Source organism: Cervus elaphus, chromosome 14 (assembly GCF_910594005.1).
Source record: "Cervus elaphus chromosome 14, mCerEla1.1, whole genome shotgun sequence".
Lineage (NCBI taxonomy): Eukaryota > Metazoa > Chordata > Mammalia > Artiodactyla > Cervidae > Cervus > Cervus elaphus.
Window position 1 is genome coordinate 53382390 of NC_057828.1, and position 20363 is coordinate 53402752.

At 51.4% G+C, this 20363-nt stretch overlaps 1 protein-coding gene across 1 annotated transcript; it reads left to right on the plus strand.

Moving 5' to 3' along the window:
- The first annotated feature begins 13857 nt into the window (after window positions 1-13857).
- Window positions 13858-20235, plus strand: PERM1 (PPARGC1 and ESRR induced regulator, muscle 1). The gene is made up of 4 exons (XM_043922792.1): window positions 13858-14921; window positions 15861-18245; window positions 18758-18883; window positions 19145-20235. Exons 2-4 carry the CDS (start codon window positions 16001-16003, stop codon window positions 19258-19260), a joined length of 2487 nt encoding a protein of 828 aa, XP_043778727.1. The 5' UTR covers window positions 13858-14921; window positions 15861-16000; the 3' UTR covers window positions 19261-20235.
- The last annotated feature ends 128 nt before the right edge of the window (window positions 20236-20363 follow it).

Sequence of the window (20363 nt, forward strand, 5' to 3'; positions counted from 1 at the left end):
CTGGGGAATTCCTCTGCACTGCCCCCCTCCCCAGCTATTTGTGTCTTGGCTTTTGTCTTGCAGACTTTCTTGATGAATAATAGAGGAAGCACCTTCTCTGGGCAAGCATGCGGAGTGGGTGGGGAAGGAACCAGAACTTCCTCCTTCTGGGGGGAGGGTGTGGCCCCTTTCCCCCTCCACTGGCAGGTGGAGCTGCGTTCCTCTGTGGCCTCCGTCCAGCCCAGTTCCTGGCGGAGACCAAGGGTCAATGAATGTTTGCTGAATTCCTGTGTGCAGTCAGGTGCTCTGCCTGCCTCTGTGGGTGTCTAAGCCCTGTGGAACCCTGTGACTCTGGGTCCCTCTTTTTTGCCTGTGAGGTCAGGGCTTGGGGACCTGACGATGACAGCAAATCATAGGTGTTTGAAATCTGGAGAAAGAGTTGGTCCTAACGGTGACAGCAGTCAGCCTTACCAGGCCCATAAAACTGCAGGCACTTGGGAATTTGAAGTGGGGTAGGACCTGGGGCTCCTGGGAGCCTTGACTTTAGAAATGTGAGGCCTCAGCTTCCCCACCAGAGCCCTGTGATCACCTGATTATCTCCAGGCCCTAACAGCCTCCTCTAGGCTCCAGGACCTGCTCCCCGTTCCCCCGAGAAAGAAGCTGAGCCCAGAGGGTTCTGGAGTTGTGCCTGGCTGCTCTCTGCCCCTTGAAGCTCTAGGGGCCATACCTATCCTGGGAGGCAACATTGGGCAAGGAAACAGGCCCTGGGGTTGACAGCTTTCCATGAGGCCCCCCAAGATCCCCGACCTGGTACTCTACCTCTGAATGTACTGAGGTTGAACTGCATCAGCAGTAAGGTCATGTAGAAGATGAGGTCGCAGGGGCATCCTGGCATGTCTCTCTCTGTCTCTAACATCCTCCACTGTGGAGGAGGCCAACTGTCTTTTGCTATGGAGAGGCCAACACAGTGTGGGGTTTATAAGCTGGTCTCCAGCCTTCAGATGGGACCCCAGCTGCTGCCGACATCTCAACAGCAATCCGAAGAGACTGAGAGCCAGGACCACCCAGCTGAGCAGTTCCTGGACTCCTATCCCTCAGAAGTTGTGTGAGATAATAAGTGTTTGTTGTTTTAAACTGGTAAATTATAGGTTAATTTGTTGTACAGCTATAATTAACAATAATGTTTTACGTAAAATTAAAGTAATTGTAAGTAACAATAGCAACATACAACTAATGTGCCCACGGTCACCCTGGGCCACCAGCACCACGTGCCCACTTGATGATGGGGTTGTGGAAGAGGTTGGGTGGAGCGAGGCCCAGAAACAGCCCTTGCAGTGGTGGTGATGAGCAGAGCAGACTGGACTCATGTCCATTGAGAAGCAGTTCCCCCCTAAGTGCCAGCTGGGGGTGCAGGGACAGGCCAGCCCCCTGTCCCCTTTCACTCCCATCCTGGGCTGACCAGCCACAGCTCAGGCCCATCCCTGTGGCTTGTGGGCAGGGCAGGGGCCATTGCTGTTTCAGTAACTGAGGGGACACAGAACATGCATCGGAACATGGTGTTGGGGGTTCCGGGGCCCCAGATTTCGAACAAAAACAGGCGGGGCAATGCTCCATGCTGGGAACCACAGAGCTGACTGGCCTGCCCAGGGAGGCCTGTTCCCATCAGCCCTGCCGTTCCCAGCACGAACCCTGCAACCTGCCCCAGGGCCACACTGACCTGTCCCCAGTGGGCACATCAACCCAGTTTGCAGCCTAGTGTCCATGGTGACCAAGAGGCAACTGGCTGCTGCTACTTCAGAGGTGTCCTGCCTGACCCTGACACCCACCTGGCGACTTTGGGCTCACCTCCTGGGCTCCTGCTTCAAACAAAAAGTCTGCATGTCTGTGTGGGGACATGGGGGCCAATTCCTGCCTTCCCATCTTTACCCACAAGTGGGTCAGAGGCTGGTGAAGAGAAGGACTTCCCTTTGCTAGGATCCCCCAGCACTCCTTACTCTGTCTAGCACATGGGATAGGGCTCAGCAGCTCCAGGTGTGGGGAAGCACTGCAGTCTTCTCCTGGCCGCCATGTCCATTCCCTGATGTATGAGCTGACCATGACCTGGGCCATACATGACATCCAGGGGCCGGGCTCCAGCCAGGGCCCCTCTGCTCCTGAACCTCCCTTCACATGGCCTTTCAAAGCCCAGGCCTCTGGGGCCCTGGGCTTGGACTTTCTCTGCCAGTCCAGGGTCAGTAAAGTGTTAGGGAAGACCTGGCCGAACTTCTTCCTCTACCTGGATCAGGAGGCTGGTTCTGGACCAAACCCCAGGTGAGACAGGGCATCATCTGGCTGTGTATACACGGGATTTTCTTCTCTCTGTGTCCCCTGAAGTTTGTTTTGTTGAATTAAGAGGTGAGAGTAACGTCCCAGGACTGAGCTGACCAGTCTGCCCACTTGGAGCCTGAACTCTTTGGTCAGACTTTTCCAGAGTAGAACCCAGGTCCCATGGACTGAATATTTGTCTGCAAACTGCCCCTTGCCCTGCTAATTCATATGTTGAATACTACCCCCAAGGTGGTGGCTTTAGAAAGTGGGGCCCCTGGAAGGAAATTCGGTCATGGATGGGATTAGGGCCCTTCCTTTTCCAGAGAGACGAGAAGGGAGAGCTCATGCTCACTCTGCCCTGTGAGCACATGACTGGAAGGCAGGCTTTCGCCAGGAAGAGGTCCTCATGGAACACACACCCGTGCTGGCATTTGCCTGTGGGTTCCTATTATTGATTTGTGCTGTTAGGGCAGCTCAGCTGACCAAGATGCCTGGGCTTGATGTTACTACACAGACAGGAGCCTGGAGGTGGCTGTTGATTGCCCCTCTCGGGACAGGAACAGGAGTTCTGGGTATTTGGGTTGGTGCTCCTTGTGCCCAGGTCCTTCCCTGCCACACAGATTTGACTCCTGTGCAAACCCAGAAATCGACGTCTTTCTGGGTTGGGAGGAGTTCCAGCCTGAGCCCCAGGGTCCTGGGGAAAGTTGGAGCCACTCCAGCCTGGAGCTGGGGAGTGTTGTGTGGAGCGAATGAAATAAAGCCTGTAATGTGTCAATGAAATTTCATTTAACTATCAAAAAGAAAAAAAAGGGAATTTTATTCGAGCCAAACTGAGGATTATAACCTGAGAAGCAGATTCTCAGAGAGTTCTGAGGACTGTTTCACTTTTGGTGGTGTTCAGTTGCTCAGTTGTGTCCGAGTCTTTGCGACCCCGTGGACTACAGCATGCCTGGCTCCCGTGTCCTTTACCATTTCCCAGAGTTTGCTCAAACTCATGCCCGTTGAGTCGATGATGCTATCCAACTATCTCATCCTCTGTTGCCCGTTTCTCCTCCTGCCCTCAATCTTTCCCAGCATCGGGGTCTTTTCCAATGACATCAAAGATACAATCTTACACTTTTTTTTGGCCACACTGCACAGCTCGTGGAATATTAATTCCCTGATTAGGACTTGAACCTGGGCCACAGCAGTGAACACCCAGAATACTAACCACTAGGCCACCAGGGAACTCTCTTCATAGACGTTTTTGAGACAAAGCATCTTATATTAAAATGACATACTGATATTTTACATAACGGTCACCAAGGATACATAGTCCAGATAAGCACTCACATAGGAGCAGCAAGTCACCAGGACCCCTACAGAGCTGGGGAAGAACTCTTCTTTAAGAAGTTTCATTGCTGACATCTGAAGAAAACAAATTGATCTTCTCTGCAGATCAGGTACCTTTCTGAGGAGCTCTGGTTCCTGTGTGATGCCGGTGCACATTGGGCATTGCCCGGGCCCACAGCAGTGAAAGCACTCAGGCCTAACCACTGAACAACCATGAAATTCCCAAATCATAGATTGAAAATGAAAGACTGGTCCTTGGGAAGTGGAAAAGAAGTGGAGTGAGCCCTACACGGCCCCAGCTGACGACTTGGAGATGGTTTTCAGGCCCCGGTGCAGGGCCCGAAGCCAGGCAGACTCCCTGAGTCGAGGAGATGGAGCTGATAGTCCTGAGGGACAGAGTTCATAGCACAGGGGTCCGAGAGAAGAGAGGTGCCAGGACAGAACTCCAGAAAGCTGCAGGGGACCCTCAGACCTGTTTAGAACACCCTTGTGTGGAAACTCTCCCAGGCCAGGGAAAGGACCCCCAGAGGGTTAGACAGCAACCCCTGAGTTCAGAGTTCTAGTCTTCACCAGCCAGAACAGAAACCCTGCAACTACAGGGCAGGTGGCAGAGTGACCAACAGGGTCTTGTCCAGCAGTGAGGAACGCTCAGCACAGGTAAGCACTGTTTCAGGCCTGCCCAACCAAGTTTACCATCAAGATCTGAAAGGCTCAAGCTGTTTCCAAGTAACGCTGCACACAGAACAGCTCAAGATTGTTCATAGCAGAAAAAAATTAATATCTAGAACCAAACACATTGATATTAATGTCTGGCATTCAGTAATAAAAAATTACTGGGCACGCAGGGAATCAAGAAAATCTGACCCATGATAAGGAGAAAGTTCAGTCAGTTGAACTTTGAGAAGTTCAGTTGAAGTTTGAGAAGCTAGAGGAAAGACTGAATGTGTTGGAGACACTGAAGCTATAAAAAACCCCAAATGAGCTTTTAGAAAATTTTGATGGGGGACATCCTTGGTAGTCCAGTGGCTAAGACTCCACACTCCCAATGCAGGGGTTCTGGATTTGATCCCTGGTCAGGGAACTGGATCCCAAATGCTGTAACTAAGAGTTCACATGCTGTAGCTGAAGATCCAGCATGCTGCAACTGACTCAGCATAGCCAAATAAATAAAAATTAAAAGAAAATGATGATGTCTGAGGGAAGTTTCACATAGGGTGGGAGTAATTGAAATTAGAGATTACTAATAATTTCCTCTTCTATGTCTAAACTGCAAACATAATGACAAAAACTATTGAAAATAAAACAGTTTTAAACTAGGAGTGGAGAAAAGAACATTAGTGAGCAGTGGTCAACATCAAGGGCCTGACATACGTGTCATTGGCTTCTGGGGTGGGGGGAGGTGAGAAACATTTGAAGAAATAATGACTGGAAGCTTTAAAATCTTGACATAAATGATAAGCCCACAGATCCAAGCACAAGAAGTTTGAAGAAAACTATGTTTAAAAACATCATAATCAAATAGCTGGAACTCAGCAATAAAACTGATTTCTGCTCTCACCAGTTCTAGTCAAAGATGTAAGCATAGTGAAGATGGAGATTCACCAAACAAGCTCTATACATTGGTTACCTATGTACATGTCACCACTTTAAAAAATCTACAGACAGTTAATGTGGATAAGCACTAACTGGTGATTGTCCAGTAAAGTTAGAGAACTGCCAAAACAAAAATGAAACAGACAAAACACTCCAAAAGGTGTGGGAAGTTCTAGCCAGGCCAATTAGGCAAGAAAATGAAATAAAATGCATCTATATTGAAGAACAGAAGTAAAACTCTTTATTTTCAAATGGTATGATCTTATATGTAGAAAATTCCATGGAATGCACTAAGAAAAACCATCAAAATTAATAAATGAGTTAAGCAAGTTTCCTGGGTACAAGATCAATATTTTAAAATCGATTATATTTCCATGCACTATTAACAATCTGAAAATGAAATAAGAAATCTATTCAATCTATAACATCAAAAAGAATAGAAATCTTATGAATAAATTTAATAAAAGAAGAACAAAACATATTTTGAAAACTACACAACATTGTTGACAGAAATTAATTATTTAGAAATTCTAAATTCATTTAGAAAAAAATTTTAAAAGACCTAAATAAACAAAAAGATATTCCACATTCATGGATTGGAATGTTTAACATTGTTAAGGTGACAGTACTTCTTAAATTGAGCTATAGATTCAATACAACCTCTTCAAAGTTCCAGTTAACATAGAAATTGACAAGGTGCTCCTAAAATTTATATGGAAATCCAAGGGACCGAGAATATCTAAAACAATCTTGAAAAAGAACAAAGTTGTAGGGCTCAAACTTGCTGATTTCAAAGGTTACTACACAGCTATGATAACCAAGACAATCTGGTACTAGCACGAGGTTGAACATATTGATTTGATGGAATAGAATTGAGAGTTCACTCTGTGACAATGTAAGGGTGGGATGGGGAGGGAGATGGAAGGGAGGTTTGGGAGGGAGGGGACATGGGTGTACCTACGGTTGATTCTTGATGTATGACAGAAAACCACAAAATTTTGTAAAGCAAATATCCTTCAATTAAAAAAATAATAAAGTGGCCCGAAAAAAAAAAATAAAAAGAATTGACAGTTCAGAAACAAACCTTCACTTTTAGTCACTTGCTTTTCAACAAGGATGTCAAAACAATCCAGTAGAGGAAAGAATAGTCTTTCAACAAATTGTGCTAGGGTATCTGAATTTGTTGTTGTTGTTATTCAGTTGCTTAGTCGTGCCTGACTCTTTCCAACCCCATGGACTGCAGCACTCAAGGCTTCCTTATCCTTCACCATCTCCCTGAGCTTGCTCAAACTCATGTCCATTGAGTCAGTAATGCCATCCAACCATCTCATCATCTGTCATCCTGCCTTCAATCTTTCCTAGCATCAGAGTCTTTTCTAATGAGTTGGCTCTTTGCATCAGGTGGCCAAAGTACTGGAGCTTCAGCTTCAGCATCAGTCCTTCCAATGAATATTCAGGATTGATTTCCTTTAGGATTGATTGGTTGGATCTCCTTGCTGTCCAAGGGATTTTCAAGAGTTTTCTCCATCACCACAATTTGAAAGCATCAATTCTTCAGCACTCAGCCTTCTTTATGGTTCAACTCTTGCATGCATACATGACCACTGGAAAAAAAACATAGCATTGATGATACGGCCCTTTTGTTGGCAAAATGATGTCTCTGCTTTTTAATATGATATCTAGGTTTATCATAGCTTTTCTTTCAAGGAGCAAGTGTCTTTTAATTTCATGTCTGCAGTCAATGTCCACAGTGATTTTGGAGCCCAATAAAATCTGTCACTGTTTCCACTTTTTCTCCTATTTGCCATGAAGTGATGGGACCAGATGCCATGATCTTAGTGTTTTTAATGCTGAGTTTTAAGTCAGCTTTTTCACTCTCCTCTTTCACCCTCATCAAAAAGCTTTCATTTTTCTTCACTTTCCGCCATTAGAGTGGTATCATCTGTATATCTGAGGTTGTTACTATTTCTCCAGGCAATCTTGATTCCAGCTTGTGATTCATCCAGCTTGGTATTTCACATAATGTACTCTGAATATAAGTTAAATAAGCAGGGTGACAATACACAGCTTGTCCTACTCCTTTCCCAATTTCAAACCACTCAGGTGTTCCATGTCTGGTTCTAACTGTTGCTTGACTCCCTTACAAGTTTCTCAGCAGACAGGTAAGGTGGTCTGATAATTCCATCTCTCTAAGAATTTTCCACAGTTTGTTGTGATTCACACAGTCAAAGGCTTTAGCGTAGTCAATGAAGCAGTAGTTTTCCAGTGTGGTTATCATTTTTCATCTCCATCTGAAGTGCATAAGAGTTCCAGTTGTGCTCCACATCCTCACCAGCTCTACGTCTGGTCAGACTTTTAAACTTTACTGTTCCAGTAGATGGTTAGTAGTGTCTCATTTTGGTTTTGATTTGCATTTCCTCAATGACTAACGATGTTGAGCATCTTTTTATGTTTAAATGCATCTATATATCTTCTTCCACAAAATAACTGGTCAAATCTTTTGCCCATTTTCTTCACTGGGTAATTTGTTTTCTTTCTTTTTAAAGAAATTTTGGCTGTGATGGGTCTTCATTGCTGCATGTGTGCTTTCTCTAGTTGCAGAGAGCAAGGGCTACTCTTCATTATGGTGCATGGGCTTCTCACTCCTGTGGCTTCTCTTATTGTGGAGCACAGGCTCTAAAGTGTGGGCTCCAGTAGTTGTGGTGTATGAGCTTTCTTGCCACGTGGCATATGGAATCTTCCTAGACCAGGGATCAAACTTGTGTCCCCTGCATTGGCAGGTGGATTCTTCACCACTGGACCACCAGAGAAGTACTATTTGTTTTCTTACTGGTGAGTCTTAAGAGTTCTTTGTTGTTGTTTAGTCGCTAAATCATTTCCAACTCTTTGCTACCCTCTGTCCATGGGATTTCCCAGGCAAGAATAACGGAGTGGGTATTGGATCGAACCTGGGTCTCCTACATTGCAGGCAGATTCTTTACTGCTGAGCCACCACGGAAGCCCAAGAGTTCTTTATATATTATTTTTGTAAGTTCACAAAAAGACTTAAACACGAATATTCTAGCAGCTTTACATATAATAGTCCCAAACGTGAAAGGATAAACAAATCTTGGCATGTCCAACAATGGAACACTTATTAATTATAAAAAGATCCAGAGACTTCTCTGGTGGTCCAGTGATTAACAATCTGCCTGTCAATTCAGAGGACATGGGTTCAATGCCTGGTCCAGGAAGATTCCACATGCCACCAGGTAACCAAGCCCACAAGACGCAACTGCTACAGGGACGAGCAAATTTAGACTCCATATTGGATCTGTTTCTTTGACTTTCAGTTCAGTTCAGTCGCTCAGTTGTGTCCGACTCTTTGCAGCCCTATGGACTGCAGCACTCCAAGCTTCCCTGTCCATCACCAACTCCCGGAGCTTACTCAAACTCATGTCCATTGAGTCGGTGATGCTATCCAAACATCTCATCCTCTGTCGTCCCCTTCTCCTCCTGCCTTCAATCTTTCCCAGCATCAGGGTCTTTCCCGATGAGTCAGTTGTTCGCATCAGGTGGCCAAAGGATTGGAGCTTCAGCTTCAGCATCAGTCCTTCTAATGAATGTTCAGGACTGATTTCCTTTAGGCTGGACTGGTTGGATCTCCTGGCAGTCCAAGGGACTCTCAAGAGTCTTCTCCAACACCACAGTTCAAAAGCATTAATTTTTCGGTGCTCAGCTGTCTTCACAGTCCAACTCTCACATCCATACATGACCATTGGAAAAACCATAGCCTTGACTAGACGAAACTTTGTTGGCAAAGTAATGTCTGCTTTTTAATATGCTATCTAGGTTGGTCATAACTTTCCTTCCAAGGAGTAAGTGTCTTTTAATTTCATGGCTGCAATCACCATCTGCAGTGATTTTGGAGCCCAAAAAATAAAGTCTGACACTGTTTCCACTGTTTCCCCATCTATTTCTCATGAAGTGATGGGAAGTCTGCTGCTGCTGCTGCTAAGTCGCTTCAGTCGTGTCCGACTCTGTGCGACCCCATAGACAGCGGCCCACCACGCTCTGCCGTCTCTGGGATTCTCCAGGCAAAACACTGGAGTGGGTTGTCATTTCCTTCTCCAATGCGTGAAAGTGAAAAGTGAAAGTAAAGTCGCTCAGTCGTGTCCGACTCTTCGCAACTCCATGGACTGCAGCCTACCAGGCTCCTCCGTCCATGGGATTTTCCAGGCAAAAGTACTGGAGTGAGGTGCCATTGCCTTCTCCGGAAAGTGAAGTCTAGCGCCCCCTAAATGTTCCCTTACCCACCACGGCCCGGAACCGCGCACTAGGTCGACTTCCGGTGGAGCCCGCGCGCCCTCTGGTGGCACCTGGCGGTACCGCTGGCCGCGTACCAGATGGCCCCATTCTCCGTACTCCTTGTTGGTATCCCAGGAGACCTAAGGCCCCCTGCTTCAGAAGTGCGTACTTGCCCAAGTTCTCTAGAGCCCTTCCCACAAAGAGGCCCATGATTGAGGAGCGGGAGTGGAAGGGAACACTTCAGGTAATTCCAGCCACAGGAACCAGGCACCTCTGCCTCCCTGCAGAACCTTACTTTCTCCCAGGGCAGTCATGGCAACTGTTGAAAAACTCCTGCCCCACTCCCGCCTCCAAACCACCTTACTGTGTGGATCCCATAGGGGAGTGGGGGGCGCTCCACTGCTGTGCTTCTGTAGACACACGCGCGCGCGCGCACACTCACACACACACACCTGGCCATGGAGTCCTGCTGTGATGCTGGGCCAACTGGTGCCCATCTGGAAACAAAATTGTGACAGAACTTCCATCACCCACTGCCCACTGAAATCAGCTCCCACCACCCACTGATAGTAGACTACGTGGGCTGTATTCCCAGTGAGCGAGGTGAAATGATGGAGCTTTAAAAACGTGCAAGGACATTGTGAAATCTTCATGATTTGGAGGGGTAGACAAAGAGTTCTGTAAAAAGACAGAAACAGTGATAAGCATAAAGGAAACAGTTGATAACTTGGACTATTTTAAAATTTAAAACTGTTGTTCAGTTGCTCAGTCGTGTCTGACTCTTTGCGATTCCATGGACTACAGCACACCAGGCCTCCCTGTCTTTCATCTCCTGGAGCTTGCTCAAACTCATGTTCATCCAATCAGTGATGCCAGCCAACCATCTCATCCTCTGTCGTCCCCTTCTCCTGCCTTCAATCTTTCCCTGTATCAGGGTCTTTTCCAATGAGTCAACGCTTCTCATCAGGTGGCCAAAGTGTTGGAGCTTCAGCTTCAGCATCAGTCCTTCCAATGAATGTTCAGGACTGATTTCCTTTAGGCTGGACTGGTTGGATCTCCTGGCAGTCCAAGGGACTCTCAAGAGTCTTCTCCAACACCACAGTTCAAAAGCATCAATTCTTTGGCACTCAGCTTCTTTATGGTCCAGCTCTCACATCCATACACGACTACTGGAAAAACCATAGCTTTGACTAGACAGATCTTTGTCAGCAAAGTGATGTCTCTGCTTTGTCATATGCTGTCTAGGTTGGTCATAGCTTTTCTTCCAAGGAGCAAGCATCTTTTAATTTCATGGCTGTAGTCACCATCTGCAGTGATTTTGGAGCCCAAGAAAATAAAGTCTCTCACTGTTTCCATTATCTCCCCATCTATTTGCCATTAAGTGATGGAAATGGATATCATGATCTTTGTTTTTTGAATGTTGAGTTTTAAGCCAGTTTTTTCACTCTCTTCTTTCACCTTCATCAAGAGGCTCTTTAGTTCTTCTTTGCTTTTTGCCGTAAGGGTGAAGTCATCTGCATATCCAAAGTTATTGATATTTCTCCCAGCAATTTTGATTCCAGCTTGTGCTTTATCCAGCCCGGCATTTTGCATTATGTACTCTGCATTTAAGTAAAATAAGTAGGGTGACAATATACAACTTTAACGTACTACTTTCCCAATTTGGAACCAGTCCGTTGTTCCATGTCCAGTTCTAATTGTTGCGTCTTTACCTGCACACAAGTTTTGCAGGAGGCAGGTAAGGTGGTCTGGTATTCCCATCTCTAAGAATTTTCCAGTTTTTGAAACAGTAGATGTTTTTCTGGTATTTTGTTGCTTTTTCTTTGATCCAATGGATGTTGGCAATTTGATCTCTGGTTTCTCTGCCTTTTCTAGATCCAGCTTGAACGTCTGGGAATTCTCAGTTCACCTACTGTTGAAGCCTAGTTTGGAGAATTTTGAGCATTACTTTGCTAGCATGTGAAATGAGTGCAATTTGTGTGGTAGTTTGAACATTCTTTGTTATTGACTTTCTTTGGGATTGGAATGAAAACTGACCTTTTCCAGTCCTGTGGCCACTGCTGAATTTTCCAAATTTGCTGATCAATAGGAAAAGACAGAATCACTGAAGAGATACACATCCTCACTAAAGATGATGCCAAAGGCCAATAACTTTATTATTAAGGAAAATGCTTCACCAGGCCATGTGGGCGCAGACATGTTGGAGCAAAGGCACAGCCACCCCATGAAACTGTTGGGCAGTGTCCTCTAGAGCTGGACAAACACTCCAAGACTGCCACGAGAAAGGTTCCAGAATGTTCATAGCATCACTCTTTGTAATAGCTGCAAACTGCAAACGACCCACATGTCCTTCCACAGGAAGTGATGCAGTGGGACCTCCCTCCGCAGCTAAGCGACCAACAGGGCCCCAGTGCAGAGCCTGGTGAGGAGCAGGGAGTGGATGGTGGGATGGAAGGAACACGGACAGCAGGGGTCCCGCTGTCTGCCCCGCTCTGGCACAGAGCTCCTGAAAGCCTGGGAATTTCTTCTGAGAGCACAGGGCCATCTTTTGTTCTAATGAGGCTCCTGTAAGGGCTGGTCACCAGAAAGACCAAGCCTGATTAGAAGCTTCGACTTTTCGGCCCCACCCCAATTCTCTTGAGAAGGGAGAGGAGCTGAAAATGGGGCTAATAAGAGATTATGCCTTTATGAGGAAGCCTTGGCAAAATCCCACACTGACGCATGGAGGCGTCCTTGCCCCCTGCCACCCAGCCCTGCCCATCCCCCATTTGGACCTCATCCATATCCTTCATCGTGTAGATGTGTGTGTCCTCAGTTGTGTCCGACTCTTTGTGACCCCATGGACTGTAGCCCGCCAGACTCCTCTGTCCATGGGATTATCCTTCAGCAAATCATCAAATTTTATAATGAACTGGTGAGTGTTAGTGATGGTTTCCCTGAATTCTGTGAGCTCCTCTAGCAAATTAATTGAATGCAAGGGACAGGGGGTCGTGGGAGCCTCTGATTTGCACCCAAGTTAGACAGAAGTGGTGGGTGATTTGGGGACCACTCTTTGCCATTGGCACCTGAAGTTGAGGGCAGTCTATGGGACTGAGCCCCCTACCCAAGAATTTCCAGATACTATCAGAATTAACCTGTGGGACACCCAGCTGGTGTCACCAAATTGCCTGGCATAGGAACCTCCCTCTCCAATTTTGGTGACCAGAGTGTTGTGGTCTGTGTGTGGATTGGAAAAGAATTTCCAGACATGAGGCAGAATGAGAGGAGAATAAAGTTTATTAGAGTGGGAGATGCTGTTAGATCAGCGGGCTGGCTCAAGGGAGAGCTGATGTTGAACAGGGCTCCTTAGCCCATTTTTATAGCCAGGGTTCAGGAGCGGGATAGGGGTCTTGTGGGTCATTTGCTGATTGGATGAGGCAAATGGAGTCCTTAGGTCCTCAGGAGGACCTGAATTTGTTAATAGTTACTACATGGGGGAGGGAAGGATGATAAGGGCCTGTCCGCTCCCGCATTCCAAGACCCTCGGTTTTTTTTATCTGTTCTTTCGTCCTTGGGACACGGCACAGAGCAGTGTTTTGTGTGAGCAGTCTGGCAGGAGAGACACAGAAGGGTAACCTGGGTTTTCTCCACACTCAGTGATGAGGAAATGCCCCGGGCCAGGCTTGCCCACCTGGGGTGGCCGGGGCAGCCAAGAATGCCACCTGACCTTGCTTTTCCTGGGTGTCTTGGTCTCCTTCACTCAAAGACTCAGTCCTCATGTTCCCCACACCCCATCTTCCCCCCCCACCCCCAACCTGCAGACCCTCCTCAGAGGGCCCCCTCCTCTCCACTCTAGATCCTTCTTATGATGTGTTGCTGTCAGAAATGACCCCATTTACCCATCCAGATGTTTACTGTCCGACCCCCTTACTCCCTCCTCTGTCCCCCAGCAGGAGGGGTGTGTGTCACTGTACCTGCTTGGCGATAGGCAACACTAGCCTTGAGGGCAGGATGGATCTGTTCAGTTCAGTTGCTCAGTCGTGTCCGACTCTGCAACCCCATGAACTGCAGCACGCCAGGCCTCCCTGTCCATCATGGACTCCCAGAGTCCACCCAAACCCACGTCCATTGAGTCAGTGATGCCATCCAACCATCTCATCCTCTGTCGTCCCCTTCTCCTGCCCTCAATCTTTCCCAGCACTGGTCTTTTCAAATGAATCAGCTCTTCGCATCAGGTAGCCAAAGCATTGGAGTTTCAGCTTCAACATCAGTCCTACCAGTGAACACCCAGGACTGATCTCCTTTAGGATGGACTGGTTGGATCTCCTTGCAGTCCAAGGGACTCCCAAGAGTCTTCTCCAACACCACAGTTCAAAAGCATCAATTATTTGGCTCTCAGCTCTCTTTATAGTCCAACTCTATATAGTCCAACTTTATAGTCCAACATCCATACATGACCCCAGGTTCGCCAATAAACTAGCTGTGTGGTTACGGACCAGTCACTCACCCTCTCTGTATCTTACCAAGCTCAACAGTGAAAGAGGGTCCTCCTGGCACCCCTCTCAGGACAGACACATTTTGGAAAAGTGCTCAGAGGGCTGAGCAGGGTGGTGACTGCAAGGGACTGTTGTTCCCACAAGCCATGTCTCCTGCCCAGCTCCTCCTGGTGACCTGTGGGTGGCAGCACTAGACCCCCGTTCTTGGAGAGACAGCCTGCTTGCCACCCCCATCCTGGGCTCTGCCTGCAGGAGCCTAGGTCAGGAGAGATGCTGGCAGGAGTGACTGGCTCCCCCTGACCGCTCGCAACCACTTCCATGTGGGTATTCTACTGAGAGCCCACCCGGGCAGGTTCACGACACTGCCAGGGGACGGGCCAGATCAGGGAGGTGCCAGCCCTGACCTAGGTCAGGGGTGGCCACGTCCAAATGACCTCTAGGAACATTCTGGGACCCTCATTTCTGGGTTCATCACTCTCTCACTCCCTCTTTTCCCCAAAGGCGTCAGGGTAAAGCCCTAAGACCCAGAAGCTTTCGGATTGGTCTTGGGGGGCTGCCAGCGGGTGAGGAGGCAGGAGGAGCAGGGGTCTGAGTCTTCACAGTGGGTGGGGCCACTTTAGGAGGAGAGAGCAGCCTTCAGCCAAGATGGACTACAGAGTGGCCTTCAGTTTGGGAAAGGGAGGCCCCAGCGGGCCAGACTGTTGGTCAGCATTCTCTGACCGGCATTTGACCTGACCAGGAAGGCATCCCTCACGTAGCTGGAAGCCCCTCAAATGCCATCTATTTGTGGCCTGGACCCTGCTGCCTGGCAGGAGACATGTGACCATGGGGCTGTGGTATTTTTGGCAATGGGGGTGGGGCCTGAGCAGCGAGCCCTGCACCATGCCGCTCTGGGACAGGCAGCTCGGACGCCCAGCTCCGCTGCCCCGGCTGGCTGTGGGGTCCCAGGTACAGTACTGTCAGCCCCTCATCCCCACCCTAAGGGGTCCCAAAGGGGACAGCCCCTACGGGGGGCTTCCCTAGGACCAGAGAAAGGACAAGGGGCGACGGGTCAGGAAGCCACGGTGCCCTGGTCTCAAGGCACCTCCATCGCAGGACTGGTCTGGCCAGTGGCCTCCCATGCCCTGGGTCCAGCGGTACCTGACCAAGGGCCAAAGGGCAGCCCCTCATCGGAGGCTGAGAGGTTAGGGGCTCCCAACCAAAAGGGTTGCCTTGGTTCAGTGAGACGCAGGGAGGAGGGCTTTGACAGCTGGGCAGGTCTGGGTCAGGGGCACAGACTCTGACAGTGGCCCTAGGGGGCTGGTGGGAACCAGGAGGCTCATTCTGGTCTGGGACCTCCTGCTCAGGCAGGGGCAGAGCCAGCTCTCCCTGATGACCCCTGAGTAGGGTCTGGCAGCACTGGTGTGACCTTGGTAGGCTCAGAAGAATCCCGGCAGCCTGTCCCAGCCAAGGCTGGTAGAAGGTCATCCCTAAAGACTGGTCACCTGCTGGACACCACGGCCCTTCCTCCCGTGGCCAGTTGCCACCTGGGGCATGTTGGGACAGTCCAGGACTATTACTCAGGTGAACTGAACCCTAGTGGTGGTCCTTGAAATGGGCTTTGCTGCGTCAAGTTGGCCTTGGTACTAGCAGCTCTGCAGGAAAGCTGGAGGCTGCCTCAGCTGAACAGAAAACACACACCTTGAGGAGGGAAACTTCTCCTGGGGGTGAGGAGCCCTGCTTTTTAGTAAACTTCACTGACTCTAATGAAGGACTGTAGCAACATGTCCTTGTAACGTTACCATTTGCGCTCAATTCGGAAGCAGGGAAAGCAGGAGTTTTGGATGCTCCAACTCCGGGAAACAGCACAGCTTCTCTCTGGACTCTGTTTGTTCTGCTCTCTTTCAGGACAGAAATGGAGGGCTGGCCTCTGGGCCATGGAAACCTGAGGGGGCAGGTGGGGTGGTGGCAGTGAGTGCGGGCCGGGGCCCTGGGCCTGGGTCTGTGAAGAACCTGGTCTGTGGCTCACGTGCCTCTGCTGACCCAGAATGGAGAACTTCCAGTACAGCGTCCAGCTGAGCGACCAGGACTGGGCTGAGTTTTCAGCCGCCGCCGAAGAGTGTGGCCTCCTGCAGGCCGGCTTGGCCTCTGGGGATGAACCCTTGTCTAGCGACACTGACCAAAGGGACAGCAGTGGCAGCAGCCCCCCAGGGCCCTCACCCCTTCTCGAGGGGCAGCTGGCTCACGCAGGAAGTAGCTGGCCCAGCTTTGAGGAGGAGGACAAGGCCGCCACCCGGCAGCTGGTCAGCAGGTCTTGGCGTGAGCCCATGCTGGCCCCAGAGGCCGGTCAGCAGACGCCCAGCACGTCCGCACGATCAGAAGCTCGGCTGTCCCTCAGCTCTGGTGCCGCCCCTCTCATCCAGGGCTCATCCCTCCCGGGGCCAGTGTCTTCCAGAGACGAGATGCAGAGGATTCTGCAGGGGCCAGCCCCCCGGGGCCCTGCCCCTACTCCTGTTGGTGAGCCCGCTGGGAGTCCTGAGTCCCCTGGCCGCAGTGCTGCCCCCCAGAGGTCCCCTGGCAGCCCTGGAGCCCCGCCAAGAAGCCCTGGCCGAAAGAAGAGGCGCACTGCAGGCACCAAAGCGGGTGGGCGCTCGGGTGGCCCAGGCCCTGCTGCCACCCAGCTGGGTTCCCCACTGCTCACAGAGGCCAGGCCTGAGGACAACCTCGGCCCTACTGGGTCCAGGGGGAAGGGTCTCCCAGCAGGAGCAGCAAAGCAGACAGCAGGAACTGGGCAGATTGAGCTGGGGCCAGAATCTGCAGGAGCCCCCGAGCAGGTGGCCAGACAAGGGCCAGGTGTGGATCTGTCTATGTCTGTCCCCACTACTGAGCAGGGAACAGACCGACTTGGAATGAGCCCCAGAGCTGGGCCATGCGCTGTGTCCATGTCTGACCCAGAGGCTCCTCTAGATGTCACGATTAAGTCAGACGTGGCTCTATCCACACCTGCCTCCGAACCTCTACCTGCTGAGTCTCAGTCTACACCTGCCTTCAAGCCTCAACCCGATGAACCTCAGTCTACACCTGCCTTCAACGCTCAACCCGATGAACCTCAGTCTACACCCGCCTTCAACGCTCAACCCAATGAACCTCAGTCCACACCCACCTTCAGTCCTCAACCCAATGAGCCTCAGCCTACACCCGCCTCTGAACCTCAACCCGATGAGCCTCAGTCTACACCCGCCTCTGAACCTCAACTCGATGAGCCTCAGTCTACAGCCACCTTCAAGCCTAGACTGGATGTGGACCTGCTTGTGCCGGGGCCAGTGGTCCAGCCAGAGGTGGATTCATCGATGCCTGCCTCAAAGGCTATACCATGCACAGCTCTGCCTCATCTTGTGCTCGAGGCTGGACCTGATGTGGGTGTGTCTACACCACCTGCTCCCACACCCCAGGCTGGGCCTGACATGGTGGAAGCAGAGGTTGTTCCCGTGGCCAAGCTGGGTTTGAGCCCTGTTCGGTCTCTAGAGGGGTGCCAACAGAAGCCCAGAGGGGAGCCCTCAATAGATGCCCCTGGACACCACACTGGGGAGCCCCCTCTAGGCCCCATCCAAGCACCCAAGAAGAAGAAAGTGCGATTCTCCGTGGCTGTGCCCAGCTCCGAAGAGCCAGGGTCAGGAGAGGCCTCAGGCCCACCCTCTCCAGCCATAGCCCCCAGGATGGCAGCTGGGGGCCACAGAGGCTCTGGAGCCTGGGACTCTGTGGCAGTTGGGCCCCGGAGCCCCCAGCCTCGGATTCTGAAGCACCTGCCCCCCCCTGCCCCCTCTGCCTCTGTGGGGACAGGGCCCAGGAGCTGCTTTGCGGTGACCCTCCCGGAAGCCTATGACTTCTTCTTTTGTGACACCATTGAGGAGGAAGACGAAGAGAATGAGGGGGCAGCAGAGGCTGCCCAGGCTCCAGCTGAAGTCCAGTGGCCAGATGTGTGTGAGTTCTTCTTCCAAGACAGCCAAGTCCAGAGGTCGAAGCACCAGGAGGGCCGCTCCGAGGCCCCACCCCTACAGCCTGGGCCTGTGCCGGCCCCTCCACCTGGAGACCCCATGCCAATCTCCATCCCTGAGGCCTATGAACACTTCCTTGAGGAGGACAGGTCCGGGGGCACGCTGGGGCCAGCCGCCCTTCTCCAGGTGCAGGCCACAGAGCCCCCCAGGTCAGTCCTCTGGGGAGTGGGGACTGGCGCCCCACCGGAGTCCAGCCCAGCCACAGTGGAACAGCTCACCCTGGCCATCAGGGAAGCAGGTGTGTGTTGCGGGGGCCTCCTGGTCTGTCTAGGACCTGGGAACACACTGTCCAGGGAGTTCAGCCAAGAGGGCCATCGGGGAGGGACAGGCCAGGATCCTGGGTTGTGAGCTGGTGGGGGGGCCTCAGGGATGATCTCTCAGGAGGGGCTCCTCCCCCTGCCCCTCCCCCACTCCCAGGAGACAGTCCAGGTGGGGCAGCCACAGCCGGGCAGGGGTTGGCTCCTAAGTGGCTGTCACCTTGGGTTCAGCCCCAGACAACTTGGGGCAGCCCCAGCTCCATCTGCACTGCCTGCAGGTCAGGCTCACATTCCCTGTAGAAGATATTTTACAAACCAGGAAACAGCACGCCAGATGCACTCGCCCAAGTCAGCCTGACTCAACTATGCCACACACTACCCTGGGTCTTGGGACAGAGGTGTCACAGGAAGGACATGACTCAGGATAGATGTGACCAGGGCAGGTGTGTCTGAGTGGGGCAGCAGGAGCTCAGGCCATGCTTCTCTTTCCCAGTGGCACCCCGGGGTCCCCTCACCTCGTTCACCTTCAGCCAGAAAGACATGTGCATGGTGTTCGTAGCCTTTGCTACCTGGGCTGTGAGAACATCAGACCTGCATGCCCCAGACGCCTGGAAAACAGGTTTGTGGGGCCGGGGTGGGGTGGGCTGTTGTCCAGAAGTCCAGTGGAGGGGCAGTGGTGTCCAGTCCCAGCTTCTGGGCTAGCAGGGATGAGAGGCCATGGGGAGGTGCGGGTTTCTCCCCTGACTGATTTCCTGCGTTGTGGACCCACCCTCGCTCTGCCAGCCTGCCCTCGTCCTTCGAGAGTCAGCCTGTGTGGATGGAGGGTGGTGACCAGGCCAGAACAGAGCCGGCACTCAGGAGGTCTGTGCTTCTCTTGCAGTTCTGCTGGCCAACATTGGCACCATCTCTGCCATCCGATATTTCCGCCGGCAGGTGGAGCGGGGGCGCCACAGCCGCAGTCGCAGCCCCAGCCCCAGCTCCAGCCCCAGCCCCTAGGACCCAGGCTTGGCCCAGGAAGATGCAGGACAAGGAAATGTCCACAGGTGCTCAGGACAAGGCACTGCCCTCAGGCCTTGCCCTCTGACTGTTTGTGTTCTGCAGTGTCTAAGAAGGAGACTGCGTCCTTGGTCCCGGCTCCCCTGGACTCCACTGAGGGTCTGACCAGTGGCCGAGGCCAAGGCTGTGCTCCACACTTGGGAGCGGGGAGATTCTGGAAGGCTGGGTAGGTAGGGGCTGAGCAGGAAGCTGGTTAGTAAGGTGGCCAGGTTAGCAATAAAAAACACAAGGCGTCCGATGAAAATTGAATCTGAGACACTCAGGATGAGTCCCACTTATGCTAAGGAACTGTTTGTGGTTTATCTGAAACCGGAATTAACTGGAATCCTCATCCTATGTGGTTATGCTTCTGGAGGGAGGGCCACGACAGGGCACTGGAAGTTAGAGGGGTTCAGAGAAGCAGCAAGGCCCCAGCAGGAGATCCGGGCAGGGGGAAAGGGCAAGGAGGCAGAGGGCCTCAAGGCTGGGGGGTGGGGCGGTGTCCCAGCCTTTGCCCTGTTTACAAGAGGCTGGGCCGGTGGAGGCCTCTGAGGCTTCTCCGACCCTGGAGCCCCAAGGGTCTGGTCAAGGCCTCCTTGGCTCCTGCCCGAGATGGTGAGCAGGTACCCAGAGGGATAGGGGTCTGTAGGCAGGGCCTGGAGCCCCACCTCTGGGGCGCCCTGGAGGAGCTACAGAGACAGAAGGCAAGGGTATTGGGTGGAGGGACTGGACACCTGGCTTCACCCAGGGCTGAGAGGAGCTGGAGATGGGACAGGAAAGCAGGCAGGGCACAGGCAGTGGTGGAGCAAGGGGGGCTGGTTGGGTGTCCAGCCCTGGAAGCAGCACATGCAGGGTCCCCAGGACGCAGGAGACTACTGGCTGCTGAGGACAGGACGCATGGACACACAGCACCAATAAAACCTCCTCTTTCCTTCCTGTTTGGTCTCTTGCCAGTTTCTCCTGACCAGTTCATCCCACTCACACGCACCCAGGCCACCCTCCTCCCTCTGCTCGTCATGTCTAAGACCTTGCTGACCTCCGACTCTTGTGCCCTCTGATTTCAC

Excerpts from the sequence above, each read along its gene's own strand:
- PERM1 (XM_043922792.1), top strand. The coding sequence starts at position 16,001 with ATGGAGAACTTCCAGTACAGCGTCCAGCTGAGCGACCAGGACTGGGCT. Across the intron at positions 18,246-18,757 it reads CCTGGCCATCAGGGAAGCAG|TGGCACCCCGGGGTCCCCTC; the intron begins GTGTGTGTTGCG and ends TCTCTTTCCCAG. Across the intron at positions 18,884-19,144 it reads CCCAGACGCCTGGAAAACAG|TTCTGCTGGCCAACATTGGC; the intron begins GTTTGTGGGGCC and ends CTTCTCTTGCAG.